The 19,369-nt window shown below is 42.1% G+C and overlaps 1 protein-coding gene across 7 annotated transcripts; it reads right to left on the bottom strand.

Moving 5' to 3' along the window:
• Positions 1-11,862: 11,862 nt before the first annotated feature.
• LOC118315701 lies at positions 11,863-17,314 on the bottom strand. 7 transcript variants are annotated; one of them, XR_007031015.1, is made up of 4 exons: positions 17,229-17,308; positions 14,890-16,551; positions 14,201-14,265; positions 11,863-13,901 (listed from the first exon to the last, which is right to left on the bottom strand). XR_007031015.1 is itself a non-coding variant. In XM_047333460.1 (4 exons), exon 4 carries the CDS (start codon positions 13,886-13,888, stop codon positions 12,614-12,616), a length of 1,275 nt encoding a protein of 424 aa, XP_047189416.1. In that variant the 5' UTR covers positions 13,889-13,901; positions 14,201-14,265; positions 14,890-16,551; positions 17,229-17,314; the 3' UTR covers positions 11,863-12,613. The 7 variants fall into 7 exon arrangements, 4 of the variants coding, with proteins under 4 accessions (XP_047189416.1, XP_035499072.2, XP_047189415.1 ...); XM_047333460.1 differs by having other exon boundaries at positions 17,229-17,314; XR_007031014.1 differs by having other exon boundaries at positions 14,201-16,551.
• Between the last annotated feature and the right edge of the window lie 2,055 nt (positions 17,315-19,369).

The following is a 19,369-nucleotide window of genomic DNA, read 5'->3' as shown; positions in this document are numbered from 1 at the left end:
GTTTCCCCTCGATTATCCCTGTTGCAGCCTCTGTTAATCCTCCAATCAGAACCACAGCGAAGGACACTTTTAATTCTCTGGGCCTCTGTTGACGCGCTAACCGACCTCGCCCCCCGGGATCCCCATTGTGTGTCTGATTTGAACTCTCCCATCGGGGGGGGGGGGTTGCAGGGACAAGTAATGGACCTTTCCCCTCACAGTGGACTGAACCGTGTCTACCCTCATCTCCTGTTTTTCGAAGATGTTCGCCTGAGACGTCCTGTGCTGTTATTACAGCTCCAGGGTTGGTTCGTCTCAGCGGCTTCAGAACACGGAGTCTCCACTCACCATCCTCAACTGCGGATCATGTGTCTGGGCCCCGGGAATCATGGGAATGATTCCCGGGGCCCAAAAATGTAAGCGCCACTTAGACTCTCCTGGAACATTGATGGGGTTTTCTTTGTTCCTCGGGGATACAAAGGCTTATGAGTTAGTTTCTTCTTTTGTCAAACAGAATTGTCTCTTCATGATTTAAATTTGCTATCAGAAAGCTTTCTGCCCGTCGATTACACATTTTAATGAAAAATATGTGCCTTGATTAAAACCCAGTTCTAGCATTCAGAAATTAGCTCATAGTCTTTCTTACTTTTTCCACTTTCGTCAGATCTCATAATTTCGTGTGTCGGCACAAAGGTAGACTTTACCCTTTCGTTAATTATCCCATCTCTCATTCCTCCAGTTGATGGAACATGTCTGCGAGAATCATTGTGCGTGAAGTTACAAAACAGAGCTTTTTTACAACGTGAACATTACATCCGAGGACTTTACACACTGTTTATGCCACTGCTATACAGCGTATGTAATCTTATGCATGAGAAGAATGTCCACTCTTAACAAACTGCACGCACGCTCTCCTTGTTCCGTCTGGCATATGTCCTCAACACCTCGTAGACTGTGAAACCCCCTACAGGTCATCTTTCGCCCTACATGACATATGATGTGCCTTTAAATTTGATTGACGTCAGGTAGTAGCCGAAAAACCGTGTTTTTGTTGAAAAGAAAAGACAAAAAAAGAAACAAAATAAATTGTACAGTGCAAAGATGAAAAGGTTAGGGGAGCTCAAATTTCTGGGCAATCGCATGAACTTAATTTTTTGAGTTTTGAGGCCAACTTCATCACCTAAAGTTTTAAAGAAAATGTTCCGGAATTATAGAAAGGATATTCCATATGTGGACAGGAAGTTTGCCAATCAACATTAATAGTTATGTTTGCTAAAGGAACATTTTAAATGTAAACTGTAAATGAACTTCATTTATGTAGAGCTTTTATGTCGTCTTATTGATCACACACACACACACACACACACACACACACACACACACACACACACACACACACAATGCTTCTATATGCAGCCCTTTTTCTATCACACATCGTTCATCAACTGCCGGCACAAGTGACTTGCCCAAGGACTAGGGGAGCCAGGGATCAAACCACTGACAGTCTGGTTAGTGGACGACCCGCTCTACCTCCCGAGCCACACCGGCTCAAATGTGTAATCACTGCAGGGTCAGCATTTCTATACTGTATTCAACCAAAGCACTCACCGTCAGGATGTCATGTTTCCCCTGAGGAGAGACGAGAGGGGGTTCAGCATGTGGACACACCCCTGGAGAAATTATGGGCAGACCCCTGTTTTTAACTCATCTGGACCCAGGTCGAAACGTGATAACCAGAGATAAAGTATTGAGGGCAAATTAACAAATGAAACATGATAAAGTTAATTGAGGCAAATACTTTGCTAAGCTTACGAAGCCATTAAATATTCTTTGTTTGAACAATTTCAGGTTTTCATTGGCAGTATAAAGTTCAGTGCCCTCTCGTGTCTCATGCAGCGAGGGTTATCTCGTTTTTTTTCCTGAGAGTAATCATAAAATCTGTTTGCCTCCTGTGTTTAAACATTTAATTACATATTCAGTTTATGACTAAAGTTATGACAATGAACAGTGCCTAGCTCTGCAGAGGCCAACACATTCATTATGTGAGTTCATACGTAGGTTTACATGTTCTCCTTTGGCATCAGAGTGACGATAAATCCCTGCTTCAGTAAACACAGTGTTCAGGTTCATCCCCGTGAAAATTAATAATCAAGTACATTTTAGTTATGTAACCTGGGGCCTACGTATATAATGAACTTCCGTGCAGCTGCTTTTTCTTCTCTCACCTGCAAGTCTACAAATAGATTTAACCACAAATTACTAAAGCATTAATTCCAAGATTATTGGAACCATAAAAAAAAAAGTCCATTAGAAACGTACGCATCAGTTTATGTTACTTTATCATACAGAATGACTGTTGGGTTTAGCTATTATGTAAATAGTTGTATAATAGTTGAGTGGAAATATATTTTCTTAATGTATCCTCTTAATTTGTGGACCTAGAGGGGGGAGTCAAATAATGGCTTTCTACAAAGGACAGTGATGAATTCGTAAAAAGGCTGGAGGAATGTAAATTACATTTATCTGCTTAGTATAAAAAAAAAAAATACAATTACCACTAAAAGAGAAACCGGAGGCAATGTAATGAGATTGAAAAGAAGGAAACTCCTTTCACAAAATAATCGGTAAAAGCACGTGGACGCCGCGTGTCTCCACACTTCTGATTAGGTCTGGTTGGCCTGAAAGTAAAATGTAAGCTGCTGTTACAGAGGACGTCTGGGAATGACGTCCTTCCAACTGCGTAGCAATATTTTATATTATTTATTTCTTGACAATTTTTATGAACATGGTAAGGGCCATAAAGAAATTCTTTTTTTTAAACAAGAACGTGATTCCTACTCAGTAACTGTTTGTATCTGAGGTCAATGTAGAAATGTAAATGTTGCTATGAAAAGTGCAAAACAATAATATACATATTATTAGATATTGTTAGATGGTTGTGTTCACTTCAAACGTCTGATAGAGTTGGGATGTGATCATTCTAACACAATTTAATAAAAGTCATTTCACAAATAACTGTGCACCAGGTGGAAAAAAAACCCTTCAAACTACTTTGTTCTGTTTTCATAACAAGAAAAGGATAATTCTCATTTTGTTTTCCCCGCCTTTTTTGACAGCGAACCTACTTACCGTAGGTGTGATTCTTCGACGCTTACAACACGGGAGAAATGGCCGCTGTGCGATGGGAAATCTTTCAGCGGGTCGTTACACATTATGGTAATAGCCCGGCCGTACCTAATGGTTCCAACATTCTCAATGAGTCATTCAAAGGTCTGAGTCCTTTTCCCTCAGCAGGAGGCGGAGTTCACATCCACTTTCTGAGTAATGAATGGTTGCTCTTCTCTCACATGAAGCCCGGGCCATTAGCCTCACATTTACAGGCTTCTCCACACTTTTCTTTGCTGTTAGGAGTTGTTGCACAATCCGTCGCTTTCTTATAGGACTAACAGCAATTGCTTCATTTTCAAATCTGTTGTATAAACCTTTTTTTTCTTCTTCTTCCAAACATCATCTTCACAGGAGGCTTAACTTAACCTGCAAAAGTGTGAAAGATGAATTCAGTGAAACAACATGAGTGATTTAGAGTTTCCCTATTAAAATGAATGCCGTAACTGAATTAAATGTAAATATACACAATAAGAACAGAATACAAACCAAAATTGAGGGTTGACACGCAGCAAATGCCGATGCCTCCGTGCACCTCTAAACCGTTCAGCGCACTGAGTGGGTTGGTGATTATGAAGAAAGATGGAAATCCTGTGAAAGTCCCGAAAGCTCAATTCAGCGGAACATCTACGGTGCGCGAGACTTGGTGGTGACTTAGTTTCAGCCATTTGGAAAATCAATTTCAGGCCTTTCAAACTATATTAATATTACGGAATATTTGTTCACATTGTACGTACAGTAAATCCCAGAGGCTACATGGCACATCCATCTGTATCCCATGTCAGGTGGTTCACCAGGGTCTCCCCCGTGTAGCAAACTGAAATACTTCACCTGATCGAGTGTTACATATCAATGATCTAGATTAACTGCACTGTCAAGAGCGTCCGATGAATTGTCTGATATGTTGCACTTCGCCCACTGCAGCTAGATAGTGCACAGTATGAGAAAGGCACATTCTCTTCTGTGCAGCTCTGCGGTCCAGTCGTTTGCACTTTTATCTTCAGAAAACATCTGTTTTGAGGTACGATGGTGTTGTTCTGTGCACGAATAAAACTGTCACTTTATATTTGGGCGGAAAAAATGCTTTGAAACCGCTGCCGCTGTCAGTATCCCTCAAAAAAGCTGAAGCTGCTTGGAGGCAAACGGTGTTTTTGTTGAACAAAGAGACTCTGACATTATCCGTAGAGGAAGAACCTTTGGATCTTAAATACTAAATGTGAGAAAAAAACATTTTAAGCCGACTTCCCGATCTCACAACCGGTGAGAAAGTCTCCCCCAACATAAACAGACAAATGGAGCGGAGTTATTTATATGAAGACAGATTAGCGTAGTGGAAATTCTACAGTGTGTGGGTGTGTTTTTGCATGCAGATGTGCATGCATGCGGTTGTTGCTGTGTGCGCATGTGTGCCCTGCAATCAGAGCTCATGGGAAACTCTGAGGCATCGACACGACTTGTAATCTGTCAGGAGAGAAGATGTCAACGTTCTCACTGCTGTTTTTCTTCGAATCACACAATCATATCAGGCCTCTGAGGGAGAATCAAGGCCTCGCTCCGATCCCATCCACTAATGTTGCAAGACACTAACTGGGCTCTGGTGTAGATTTATTGAAAAAACTGTTTTCTTTCATAGGCCAATCTAAATATTCCTTTCCTCTGTTTCTTCCTCACTCTCTTCCCTCTTATTTGATTGTTTGTCTGAGACTCAGAGAAATGTTTGCGGGGGGGGGGGGGGGGGGGGGGGTACTTTGCTGTCTTTGATTAAGCGTACGTTTTTGGGCCAGAATAATTAATTTATTTACAATTTAAATATCATCTCTGCTTTAGTTTACATTCTCACAATCTCCATCTTAAGAAAACAGATGGTCCCTGCATCAGACATGGTACACACACCCGCACGCACGCACATGCACGCACGCTTTTTGTGTACACTGTGTTTGCTGCCACCAATGCAGACACCAGTCATGGTTTCAATACACTTCTTATTCAACTGCACAAATTAATAGTTTTATATAAATCGGAAAATGAAATTTAAAAAAGACGTCCACTTACCTTATCAAATCTTTCTTGTTGTCAGCCTCCAAAGAAGTCTCTGTTGCGCGAAAATGAATTTAAGTTCTAATCCAATTTTTCAGTTGGTTGCCCAACAGGGAATAGTGAATTTCATCTCTGGCTGGTGACATACAGCAGCTTCCTGCCTTCAGTCTGCTGAAGCTCAGGGGGAAAAGCGGGAACATTTGGGTAATGGCCAGTACATGATAAAACAGTAGCCCCCCGAAGCAGGGCACAAGGGATGGATGACTATTTTCTTTTAGACCAACCTGTGTGTATCACATTTCAATGGCCAGGAGCTCACATAAATCTCTGGGTGGCGTCAGTTACGTGTTGCATTTATCAAAGACTCTGCTCTGCAAAATCAGGGATGCTTGGAATTCCACTCTCACTCAGAAGCTAAAGGTGCTTTTGCAAACAAACGAGCCTTTTCACATTCTTCAAATATTTTGCTTTTATGTTTGGCAGAATCAGAAGGTGCCGGTGACTGATCCTCCCTGGTAGATGCCCTGTCGAGAGAGCTGAAGGGCAAACAGAAATAGACCTGTCTGCGTTTGGGGCCACCTTCTCCGATAATGGCGCACAAAGTACTCCAGCTTGGCCTTTTACCCAATTACAATCCTCCGACTCTTTGCTTCTCGCTCTTATTGAGCGTGATTGACTCACTGTGTTGTCTACTGCAACCCGTCCGTGCAACATGAGGTAGCTGTGGTTTTGCCTAACAACTGTGTCTTGGTGTTTATTCACACACATGAGGTTTAGCTCACGTGGAACAAACCTGGGCTTAATTTTAGCCAAGGATGTTGCCAAAAAGATGGAGTCCTACGTGGAGTTGTGGACTCAGAAGTGTTAACTTCTAATCCAGATTTTTTGGTGACCAAGGCAGGATTATGGCCTCATTATGGACTCATGGCAAAGAGAAGAAAAAAGATCATATGTTCAGTCCCTATGATGTTTCAATATTCTCACCCTCAACACAAGTCTTGTAACAATACCTTGGGGCTAAATGTCCACTGTAGGTTCCTCTGACTAGATGTCCCTGCTGGGAATGAATGATAAAGTAAATCAAAAATGAATTTCCTCAGCTCTTCCTAACCAATAACTACCAGCTACATGTTAAAGGCAAAATTAAAGATCCTTGTGACGCACTCATGTAAGAAGGAAGTAGGAAGTGTTTCTGGTGCTAAAATCTGGCATTATGTTTACATTTTTTCTACAGTCTTTGGTTCTTTCCTGGAAAGAAACCAACCCACTGAGGATGTTTGCCTCATTTGAGCTTGGTACATGTGTTCGACAGATGAGACAGTTGTATTTCAACAGCACCACAAGTTGGGGAAAAAAAAAAACCCTCCGGGGGGCCGTTGATGACTGCTAGTGCCTGTTGTTGAGTTGTTTTGGTTCAACGGCACAGATTTTAAATTATGAGGTTTTAAATGTAAAATTGTTAACTCACTGGCCTGTATCATTCACCGATTTCAATCTCCAGCCCACACAATGTTCTTGACCATGTCGTGTCACCTCTGCCCCATAGAACACAAGACTCATGTGGTGTACGAATTCAGCAATCGATTTATGCTCTGATGAGCGTGTCGACGCAGCATCTAAAGCAGGAAGTGATTTGTGTGAAATTGTAAACATGCCGGAGAGAGGTCGACTGCACCCGGGCCGGTCACAGTGAATGGAAAAGCAGCCACTGTGCCCCCGGTGGCTCTGCTTGACCCACAGATCTGGTTCACAGAGGAAACTGCTCAGTGTTCACACTCCTCAGAGGAGAGTAAAAAAAAAAAAACCCTCGCACACAACACTGTTACAAATACAAATACAATGTTTTGGCCCTAAAAATGGAGCAAAAAAACCCCTCCGGAAGACATACTCAACCGATAAAGCTGTTTCTGTTCCAAATAAAACATTTCAAGAGAGCTACAACCACACACAACTTAAATGTCTAAGCATCATGAAAAATATAAATTTGTTAACCATATCTGACTCTTTGAATCGGAGGAAATTGACATGCAACAAGTTAAAAAAAAAAAAGTCTCTGTTTCTACACTATTTTTTATTTAATTTTTGGGGGGAAGAGTCCATTTCGAAGGGTTTTCTGAGAAGACGGGGTTGAAAGGGTTGAAGTATGAGGCAGGATTAGATCTCCGAGCCAAGATGAAGATCGGTTATTTGCCAGGTAGCCACACAAAAGTCCCATGAGCCTGTCTCGCAGCCCACATTACCTCATCGCACCATCTCACGCCACAGGTCTTGGCCATCGTGACAGTAGAAGATCAAGTGAGCCCACCGATCGAGTCGTTCCTTTGTAGTGTCTGCCATTTAATTCTGCAGGAGGCCTCAGGTGGCCTTTCAGTAAATATCAGGGGAATTTCTCTTTCACTCCGTCCCGCCACAGCACACTCAGTTGGACTTAGGTCCTTGCCAAAACAATTCCCGCAGAGTGGAGCCTGTGAGCCATGGCTGCCATTTGTCGCCTTGACACTGTGGGCCTGCAGATCGCCCGCCCCCCTACCCCCAAACCCCCCCCCCCGAAAAAAATGATGATGAGAATCTGATGAGATTCAATCCATGCCGAATGGGAAGCTGTTCTGTGGGTCCGTGCAAAGACTTGATGAGTGTCTGTGGGTGGTGTAAGAGTTGCAAAGATGAAACAAAAAACTGAATCTGTCGGAGGCACAATCAGACAAAACTATATATTCAGACCTGTGAGTCGTGCGTGCTACTTTGTTTCTTAAGCGGAATAACGATTCAAATTGGGTCAAATAGATTTAAATCACTTGGATTTCAGCAAGACACCAAAAGAAGTGATGCATCCTCTTCTCAGCCTGCATATTTCATAATCTCTATAATATATGCAGTAGGATCACATACAAATGATGCAGTGTCACACCATATTTTAAAGATATTTAAAGATATACTTATCAGACATTAACAATCCCTTTTGAGTGGAAAAAAAATAATCCCTCATGCTTTTAATTCAGACTTGTGTGTTGGCCTTGCATAATGTTGATATCTGCAAAGTGCTGGAAGGTGCCCACTGATTCAGGTTCGCGTCACCAATCACCAGGCTGTTACAAGTGACCTGTTGCATTAGGTCACTGAACAAATCTGTCAATGCACAGACCAGCTCCCAGTGTTGACTGAAGGCTCTGGACTTTGACCTGGTTTTTCTTTCAGGGTCTCTATAGGTGACGTCACAAGGCCGTCTGCTGATAACAAGATTTATTTTTCAATGGGGGGGGGGGGGGTTGGTTAGTTTTGGTTTGTAAATTTAGCTTGTTCTGGTCAAACCCTCTGCTCAGTATCACGGGTTTGATATGCGGCGTCGACCTCACATTGTTGTCACAGTGCACATTATGGATGATGACGCTGGTGAAGATTTATGTCAGGCAGAGAAGGCCATGCTGTAGATAACAGCAAAGTCTACCAAACACACAAGCTGGACTGAGAACCTTCACAGCCAGTGCAGCTCCCTCAGTGGCTTCTTTACACACAGGCAACAACACAGTCATGGATTTAGCGAGGAAAATGTTCTCAACCACTCGAAAAACCTAATGCATTATTATTACTAATGTTCAGTGATTCAAAATGAGCATGTCAAATTCAAATTTGTTCGATTAAATAGCTCAAACTCTTCCATGCGCTCTAATACCACCAGATTGACTGTCGCCTGAAATAGTGACCTCTACTGGTGACAGGAGGTACGACACAAATACTTCTCTCCTCAGAGCATTGTGGGATTTTATTTGATTTCCCAACGCAACGGTTGACGAGCTTGTAAAGGTGAGGGCCAAGGTTACATTTCAGAGATTGAGCACGGTGACTTCAGAGATATTAGGGAAACCTTTGAAACACAAACTTGATGGACCGGGTCCACAGTACGTCTACCACTGACCTCTCGCGGGTCGTGTACGAAATGACCACTAGAGGTCTGTGGTCTTCAAAACGACCGCCTAGGTCGTAATACGATGCTTGGTCATTTTTTGGTGGAGGACAGTCTATCCCTTTTTCATGTTTGTCTTGACTTTCCAGACAAAGCGCGGAGCTGCACCTCGATTTCTGACAATATAAAACTTTCACTTGCCACATTGTAGCAAATTGCTTTGACTTGTAAAAACGAATGGAGTGTTGCTTCCGGTAGGAATTCGTAGATAAAACACTGGGATTTTGATTCCAGTGTGGAGATGATTACGCTGCAAGGATCACATTCCAGACTTAGTCAAAGGTCAGACAAATTAACTGTGTGACTCCCCTGCTGCTGACTTATCTAATCTGTTTTTCTCAAAAAAAAAAATTCACCTTCTTTCATTGCGTCACAGGCCACATGTGACTCGTTCACGCACAACATTAGTCATTTCAGCTTCAGTTGATTTTAATACAAAACATATTTACCATTCAATGCATCCTTCAGTACCTGGATAAAATATGCCTGATGAATTTGGAATCATTTTCATTTGTTGTTGAGGTGTAGGCCTATTTGCTATTGTCTGACATGAAAACATAAGTCCAAATTGGCCTTTTACTGTATATGTGTAGTGTCATTTACAGATCCCTGTGTTATGATGTCTCTTGAGCCATTCAGCAAGTAAGAGTGCTTATACAGTGTAGTGTAAATGTTAAGATTATGTTAATGCTCCATAACATTCAATTGAATTAGGCCTTTGACAACTAAGAATGAACAGCTGAAAACTATCACGTCTTCTGTAGTGAGCTATGTTGTCCTCTTAGTTAGAGTCCGCCTGGTTTCTCCACAGATACACAACGCAGGCAAGGAAAAGGCACAATTGCTTTTTACATTTTAAGATTTAAAGTGATCTTTTTAACCCCATTTAAATTGTGAATGAATTCTAAATTACAAAAAAAATGTATCATCGCAAGCACACGTTTTTTTCCCTTTACAATATTTATTAAACTGCCGACAATTGAATGGAATCCTTGAAGATGAGAAGTCATGGAGAACGGCAACAGTGACAAAGAGATCACCCAGGACAATTTCTTGAAAATGAAGACCTTCATCCTGGCCTTCAACAGAAAATTCTAGAAGAGTTCATTATTTAGCAACTCCTAATATCAGTTCTAGTTATCAGTGATTGATTTTTTCTCTCTCTCTCTCTCTTAAACACTATCGGCTACAGAACATGTGCCATGTTAATTGTCTGTCAGGACTTCTTTTGTTTTGCAATAACCAATAACATATTTGTGAAAGTCCGATTTTTGATACCAGATGTCATAAATGTAAAATCAAATTTAACAACGAGTGTCCGGAATCCTTGTTAATCCTTAATCTCAAGCAGTGGCAGATGAGCTGCTACAAGTGTGACTTGTTATGTAATGTTTCAATATAAGCCTGTGCCGGGGCTTACAAACAGCTCGAGGCTTGAGATTCTCATATCTGTTGCTCTTTTGACAACATTTTGTTAACGTTTTCCACCGATGCCTTCTTACCTGAGGCAAGGACCTGCTCGCGATGCAGTTGCTGCCATATAGAAGAGAAGAAAGATCAATATTTGCCGTCCTTTATGACATTCCTTTTACGGGATGCAGGATATGAAACGGAGACATGAAACTGTTGCCTGAGGGGTATGTAGCGACAAATCCTAACAAACTGGTGGGAATATCAATCAGACCGAGATTGCACATCCGCGGGGTGATGCCTGGGTCACACTGGACACACTCAATTCACAGTGTGCCCGATGAGAGATGGAAATGTGCTCCTGCTGCTGCAGTTCCATTAAAACTGAATTAGGATGGATTAAGTGTACATGTCTCAAGTTAAAGGGTGAGAAAGAAGAAAAAGTCTCGCTGCCACATAATTGTGTTGTGTGCATGCATGCTGAAAGTGCAGCGCGGCAGGATAATTGCTCACAGGAGCAGCAGTCGTAACGAGCATGATCTGTATAATTCTCCACGATGACTTTCACGCTGATTTGGCTCAATCGCCTCCACTTCTGTCTCATCTATTAAAGCCTAATCTCCTCCATGCTGCAGCAGGAATACGTGTCCGTGTGTACGTGAGGTGTGCTTAAGACATGCAGCTATTCCCTGACTGTAAATGTCTCTGCTCTTTGGCGCAATGGGTGCAATATTGTATAGTTTTCAAAAACAAGCTCTTAAAACTGCCTCAAAGAAGCTCCTGTCACACCATGACCTGTTTTGAATTCCAACAGAGTAAATGGAAACGTTCCCCTGACATAAGGTCTACTATGGAGAGATGAAAGAAAAACAGCAGATGGAAAATGACCTTCTGAACTGATGAAGATGATTGACACGAGGCAAATAAATTGCTTTATTGATTTTCTTTTTACCGTCACCTGATGTGAACTATAGAAAAGTGTCTGGTAAAAGTTAGCATTTTTCCTCCCTTACAGCGCACAGTGGCTGCACTCAGCCCAAATTCATTTAGTAGTTACATTGGCTTAAAGCTAAAATAGCCAACTTTTTGGTTTAAACTTGTCAGTATTGTGATGTTTCAACTGATTGCAGTGTACTGGCGATAGAAAAACGACGCCAGCTGTGCTCCGTACTGGTCCACTAGGGACATGGAAGCCCCCTGTTATGGATTGTTCACGTGTGATTTGCTCAGGATATCAACGCAGCCTGAGAGGTTTATAGCAAGTCAGTTTAAGAGATGACAAACAGTAACACCTCACATCTTTGTCATTAAAAGGTTCAAGTATTGTGTGTTTTAATTCAAAGCAACTAAAATTGAATCAATGGCAAATTGTATAACAGAAATAGGAAACTGATTGTGTGGAAATTGTAATAGACTATGTCAAAAGTATCACAAAAAAAGATCCCAAGGACTACTTTGTGTACTATCTTCCAAAATTACAGGACAAAGGGTCCAGCTCCATACTGCTACTGTACTTCTAAGTCCCATGCTTTGTTCTCCACTGCAGGGGACACATTTTCATAAAGAGCAAACATAAAAATTACAGTAAAAGGAAAACATGCAGTTCACAGCAATGGTCATGATACATAAATGTCAAGCAAATATAATGACGAGTGATTGCACCATGTGGATGAGCGAGAAGGAACTCAGGAAGTAGAAACTGAAACTCGTCATCACTGTTCTGCTTTTAAGTTTGTTCAAGAAACAGCTGGATAGGGCTCATAACGGGAAATTTTAATGGCACCTCTTCCTCAAGATATGACAGGTTGTTTGCATGGGGTTTTACTAAACAAAATGGAGAGAGGAGCTATGATATCAACAGGTAATGTTTTTTAAAGTTAAACTGTGCTTTTCTGAGCCTGAGATATATAGTAAAACCTTTTGTTGCAGGTATGTCAGGTAAGATTACAGAGTCAGTGCATGCAAATTGGAGTTAAATAGTAATGAGAGATTTCTGAGATATATACATTTTACCTGACAAATGTTAGACAATTAATGCCGGTCGATCCTTTTCTTTTACTCCTATGCCCATTCCCCCCTGCTCAGCTGCTGGGAGACATACTGACAGAAACACACCCCTCCCTCCAGGTGACCGGTGGAGCTGGGCTGTGGAAAGGGAAAGTGTCTCTTGGCCAGGCAGCAGGCGTAACCTGAAGAGAAGAAGGTCAGAGCTCTTTGGAACATGTCCTCAGCACCAATCTGCTCAGTAAAGGTTTCTGCAAACTCGTGTTTGCAATCATCCAGCGAAACGTACACCAGGTACATTTTTGAATTGGACCGACAGCCCACTAACAGCTTCTCCTCAGAGAGGATTGCGTTTGCCTGACCCATAGCTTTCTGCATCTCCCTCACAATGTACTTCTCATCATCCTTCTTCCAGAGACAAAGCTGAATAATCAGCCCAAGTGGAACACAGTAGGAACTAACAATAGTGAACACCCATACTCCAACAGGACCTTTGTCTCTCATCAAAAAGTTGCTTAATATTGTTGCAGTCATATATACAGAAAGAGCTACTAAGCATAAAAAAAGTATTACACCAGCAATGTAGATCAGCACTCTAAGCCAGACTGGGCGCAGCCACACTTTATTTTGAGAGACACTGTTGATCATCCTCACTGCTGATCTGTATGTCTCCTGGTCCTCAATGATCAGGCGCAGTTGGTCTGGCACCTCCATGTCACTGAACCGACCAGTATCCCATTTGTTGAGTCCCTCATCATTGACAGCCGTCAACGGCTGCAGGGCCTTCCCGTTGTAGATGGAGGGAGGCTGGAATGGCACCACAGTGGAGCCTTGAAGCTGCTGGTTGGGGGTGCAGAGCACCTTGAGCAGCTTATTCATTAAGTCGGGGTCGTTGGCCTCCAGGTAGGTGAGGTGGCAGAGGTGGAGGGGAACCGAGACGCCCGGCTGCAGCAGCACTGGGACGATGGGTTTCCTCTCCAGGCAGTCTCTGAACAGAGACATGTTGGCCTCCAGGAGACACCAGCGGCTCCTCACGAACTCTGGGCTGAGAACCAGCAGCACCTTCTGGCTCTCCTGGATGCAGTCGGACATGTTCTCCAACACGGTGCGCCCGGGAGTGAAGTCGCGCTCATGGTAGCAGACCTGCAGGCCACAGGACTCCAGCTGGTTGATGACGGAGTGGGTCCATTGGTAGTCGGTGCTGCTGTAGCTAATGAAGACGTGGTAACACTCACCACCTCTCAGTGTGGGAGGAACATAAGTGTTGGGGGACAGTGGGACAGCAGCCTGTGACTGACTGTCCGGTGTCTCAAGAGAACTCACTGGCTCCATGATCTATGGAAAACTAAAGTAAGAAGAAAATTTAAGTCATAAATGTAGGCATCTTTTTAATTATGACATGACCCATTTTTTTTTATTAGTATAGCTCCAAGAGTGAAAAACACACACATTTAGAGATGCTCAGTGATGTTGCTGCTCAGTATAACTTGTTGAAACTACTTCAGGTTTAGATGTAATGAAAGTTAACGCTAAATTTGACATCAAACAATACATTGAAGTGCAATGAGTCTTTTCAAGAATACACTGTGGATTTCGGAACTCATGGTGTTTCGGATTTTTGTATAAACAGCATGTAAATACCACCTGAAACTGCGAAACACCCACTTTCAGCGGTGCATTTGTATCTTGTTCAGTTGCTGCAATCTCCTCTAAAAGATGCCAAACAGATGTAAAACACAAACAGACACATCTACTCAAAGTCATGCTGTCAGTTCCATATGCAACTTGGCACAGATGATTCTGAAATAAGTCCAGTTTTGATGCAACTGTGACTTTTGTAATGAAACTGAAAGTTACAAATGCCACAATATACTGAAGAATGAAACGGACGACAAATATGGTCAGTTAAATTGCAAGTATAATAACACATTTCAAAATCTGTGAAGTGTAATGTGATGCCACTTGCTGCAGAACAAAAAGAACTAAATCAACTCAGGTGGGCTAAACATACAGCAAATTGTCTATTGAAGGGAAAATACGTGTTGTTATAATCCTGTAATCACACAAGCGAATGTAAAAAACGCTGTTGTGAGTTATAAAGACACAATATGTGAAAGAAAACATGAATAAACTGAAAACAATTATAAGTGAAGCAATTTCATGTAAAGAATTGCTCTGGGACATTTCAGCTTTCATGTCTCGGCTGATTTTGCTGAAGAACTGAATGGATAAAAAAACAAATCCCCCAACAGGTTCCTACTTGTCTTTTTATGAATACAAAGTATAACCACGTTAAAGCACAGCATACAGTACACAGTAATGTACATTCATACCTTTTGATGATACACTAATGGAGATTGCTCGCACTGTGTCAAGAGACAGAACGGAAGATAAACTCAGGAAGTACAAAATATAAATCTGTGCCTCTGTTCTGCTTTCAGGGTTGTTAAAGGGGCAGAATCAGTCCCGCTGTGTGAAGGGCTTCTTACAGAACTAGAGTCACTTTGCCTTTAAAACAAACTCTCAGTGGTTCTTCTGACTCCACTCACATGACATGTTTTTGGTTGCAGGTACTGTATATCAGGTAAGATTACAGAGTCATTGCATGCAAATTCGGGTTAAATAATAATGAAAGTTTTCTGAGATATATACATTTTACCTGACAAATGTTAGACAATTAATGCCGGTCGATCCTTTTTCTTTTACTCCTATGCCCATTCCCCCCTGCTCAGCTGCTGGGAGACATACTGACAGAAACACACCCCTCCCTCCAGGTGACCGGTGGAGCTGGGCTGTGGAAAGGGAAAGTGTCTCTTGGCCAGGCAGCAGGCGTAACCTGAAGAGAAGAAGGTCAGAGCTCTTTGGAACATGTCCTCAGCACCAACCTGCTCAGTAAAGGTTTCTGCAAACTCGTGTTTGCAATCATTCAGCGAAACGTACACCAGGTACATTTTTGAATTGGACCGACAGCCCACTAACAGCTTCTCCTCAGAGAGGATTGCGTTTGCCTGACCCATAGCTTTCTGCATCTCCCTCACAATGTACTTCTCATCATCCTTCTTCCAGAGACAAAGCTGAATAAGCAGCCCACATAAAGCAAAGAAGAAACCAGCAAAAGTGATCATCAATAATTTAAAATGAATGGTGTCCTTGGTTTTGGAAAAATAGTCGCCAGATATGAATGAAGTCATCAAAACTGAACAGAGACATACCATCACAAAAGAAAATATAGCAATGAAAAAACTAACAAGTGCTCTAAGCCAGACTGGGCGCAGCCACACTTTATTTTGAGAGACACTGTTGATCATCCTCACTGCTGATCTGTATGTCTCCTGGTCCTCAATGATCAGGCGCAGTTGGTCTGGCACCTCCATGTCACTGAACCGACCAGTATCCCATTTGTTGAGTCCCTCATCATTGACAGCCGTCAACGGCTGCAGGGCCTTCCCGTTGTAGATGGAGGGAGGCTGGAAGGGCACCACAGTGGAGCCTTGAAGCTGCTGGTTGGGGGTGCAGAGCACCTTGAGCAGCTTATTCATTAAGTCGGGGTCGTTGGCCTCCAGGTAGGTGAGGTGGCAGAGGTGGAGGGGAACCGAGACGCCCGGCTGCAGCAGCACTGGGACGATGGGTTTCCTCTCCAGGCAGTCTCTGAACAGAGACATGTTGGCCTCCAGGAGACACCAGCGGCTCCTCACGAACTCTGGGCTGAGAACCAGCAGCACCTTCTGGCTCTCCTGGATGCAGTCGGACATGTTCTCCAACACGGTGCGCCCGGGAGTGAAGTCGCGCTCATGGTAGCAGACCTGCAGGCCACAGGACTCCAGCTGGTTGATGACGGAGTGGGTCCATTGGTAGTCGGTGCTGCTGTAGCTAATGAAGACGTGGTAACACTCACCACCTCTCAGTGTGGGAGGAACAAAAGTGTTGGGGGACAGTGGGACAGCAGCCTGTGACTGACTGTCCGGTGTCTCAAGAGAACTCACTAGCTCCATGATCTAAAGATAAGACAGAGGTCAGAAGATCTAGTTTAAATCCCTGACAAGGATACTATATGAATATGGTACAGCTAATAAAACAAATTTACAGTCAAATGAAGAAGTCAGGAAAGTTGCTTATTCATCTTGTCACTACTTGAGAATATGAGACATTTAAATCAAATCTCGCGGTTAGATACAACAACATAAACATATATCAATCATAGTCTGAGTATGTGTCACATCAACATAATGGTAACTTTCAATTTTTTGTCGGGCATCGCCTAATACGGTAAGGTATTTGTTTTAGATTTTGTGCCAGACAGGTTCACAAATTTGCTCATGATTATATTCAATAATGTATTTTATATACAGTCTGACGCTGTCTTCTAAATACGCACATCTATGGAAATAGGACAAGTAGCCATCATTTGAAAATTCCTCAAGAAATGCTTTAGACAGATTTCAAGGAGGTTCCCGATTTACTATGTAAACATAACTGAGGCTAAAACAGTCTATCAATGTCCTGTGACAAATTTACTATAATCCAAACCTCTCTAAAACAGTTTAAAAAAAAAAAAAATACATATCAGAATTCATATATTCTTTAATTTAAATCATCTTCCTTTTGTTGTTTTTGGTCAAATCATTGGTTTCTCTATGGAAAGCAAGAAAGAAAAATGAAAGTATGTCCATACCTTTAAATAATAAACCCATAAAGCAGTGTAGCAATGAGTCGCCAACAGCAGTACAAGGAAGTTGTAAAATGAAAAAACGAACCAGAGCACTCCTGGGAGTTTTAAAGGCGTACTGTACCATATTGCCTTCTCCCAATTCCTTCATAACATACTTGATACTAATACAGTGACTGCCCCTTTAATGACAATAATTGCAAAGTGACGTCACCTTAAACCGGCATGCCTCAACCTGTCTGCCCGGTTTGTGTGCTCCAACCTGCAATCTGTCCTGGATTGCATTTGTTCTTTTCAAATGTGGAGCTTTATAATCTACTCCTAAAATTAGGTAGTCAGAAAGTAATGCCATTTATAAAACCTTGTTATTTGCAAGAGGAGTCTCACTGGCACAATGATACTCCATTCGTCTCTGCTGTGTAGTGGGACAGAGAAAAGGTGCAGGTCAGACAACTGGACTGACGACTATTGAGGAAATCCCACATATAGTCCTAAAAATCTACTTCTCTGTAGGTTAGGACTGAGTCTGGATCCTCAGAATGACAACTAATGATAGTTGATAAACTACGGATTGAACAAATATTATACTGTAGGGACTGTTTGAAAATTGCAGGGGTCGGCAGCGGGGCTTAATCTCATATTTATTCTTGTTTTCTTTGTGCTCTCACCATGACTTACCGAAAAAAACTTGCAATTTCCTCTCCACGACATGCCATAATGCAAAATCGTTCATGGCAAACACTTTGATGTTCCCAAATAGCTATCAAAGTAACTCTTTTGCCGCAACCAACAATGTAAACCATGCCCCGACAACATTTGAATGAGTGCTGAAAAACATAGCATTCACAATATTTATTCTTCCGACTGTCGACTGGCTGAAAAATTACATTTTTGAGTCCTAAATATTATATTATAAATAAATATTTCAGAATCTCAACATGGTTCATAAAATCGGGCTGCATTTCCGTTTGACTCACTATTTCTGTTTTGTATCACGTCAACAGGGATTGTTAAATTGCTGTATACTGACCAAAGACAGCTGCAGAAAAAACTTATGGGATCACACTCTCCAATCCCATAAGTGGCCCTGGGGTCTTCCATCTTCAAGAGAAGAGACCCAATAAAGATCAATAAGTATGGCTTTGCCTCTGTCAGTGACCCAGGGCCATTTTAATATCTGAGATACTGATAAATGAAGGGAATTTCATTCATTAAAACCATTGTCCTATCCCAGCTGACATTAAAGAACGATTTAGAGGAAAGGAAATCAAAGTGTTCAAATTATTACACTGAGAGGAAAACAGATATACACAGGCACACCAAGGGTGGAAAAAAAACAAACAAGTTTCTGTTCACCTCCATCTGTATTTTTTTATACAGGCCTGTGACCACTTCTAATCTTTTGGTAACAGGACTGAACAAGTGCCTCGGGGCAGAGAGGAAAGTAGCTGTAACAACCTAATGCAGCCGCAATCTAGACCAACATCTGCTCCTCTCTTGGTGCAATGGACTGAGACTGGAAGAGCACTCAGCGGAGAAGGATGCTGAACGCTTTAACACCTCTCACTCCGTCCAAAGCCAACAGGGCATTTACACTTAGAAAAAGGTCACAGGATGACAGTCACTTCACTCACTGCGTACCGCTGGCACACGTGGACCCGTCTTGGCTTCGCTGTCACATGGACCGTTGCACGAAACCTTTCCTGCCACAAGCCGTAAGACTGTATCACTCCTCACCCCTGTCTGACAGACAATTGCACTAATTATTTACATTCTTTGCATTTATATTCCCCATTCTTCTATTTTTGGGTGATTCTTCTATTTTTACACTTGTGCTTTTTAATTATTTTTTTTACATTTTGTTAGGTGTGTTTTGTGACTGATTCCTGCTGCTGTTACACCAGAATTTCCCAGTTAGGGATTAATGAAGTTCATCTATCAATCTATCTAACCATCCATCCATCTATCTATTAAACATACATTTACACTGCTACCATACGTACACATGTGTACAGTGCATCAGGTGCTTCCAGTGAAACAGGAAAGTGCGGTATATATTAACACTTTGGAAAAAATAAAACTAATGGCACTCAGCAGTGTACAGTATACCTCTACCAAGGCCCGGCAGTCCCCTATGAAACCATATT

Source organism: Scophthalmus maximus, chromosome 7 (genome assembly GCF_022379125.1).
Source record: "Scophthalmus maximus strain ysfricsl-2021 chromosome 7, ASM2237912v1, whole genome shotgun sequence".
In the NCBI taxonomy this organism is placed as follows: Eukaryota; Metazoa; Chordata; class Actinopteri; order Pleuronectiformes; family Scophthalmidae; genus Scophthalmus; species Scophthalmus maximus.
Note: the sequence above shows the minus strand (reverse complement) of the source record. Positions and strands in the feature narration are given on the sequence as shown.

Excerpts from the sequence above, each read along its gene's own strand:
- LOC118315701 (XM_035643179.2), bottom strand. The coding sequence starts at position 13,888 with ATGGAGCCAGTGAGTTCTCTTGAGACACCGGACAGTCAGTCACAGGCT.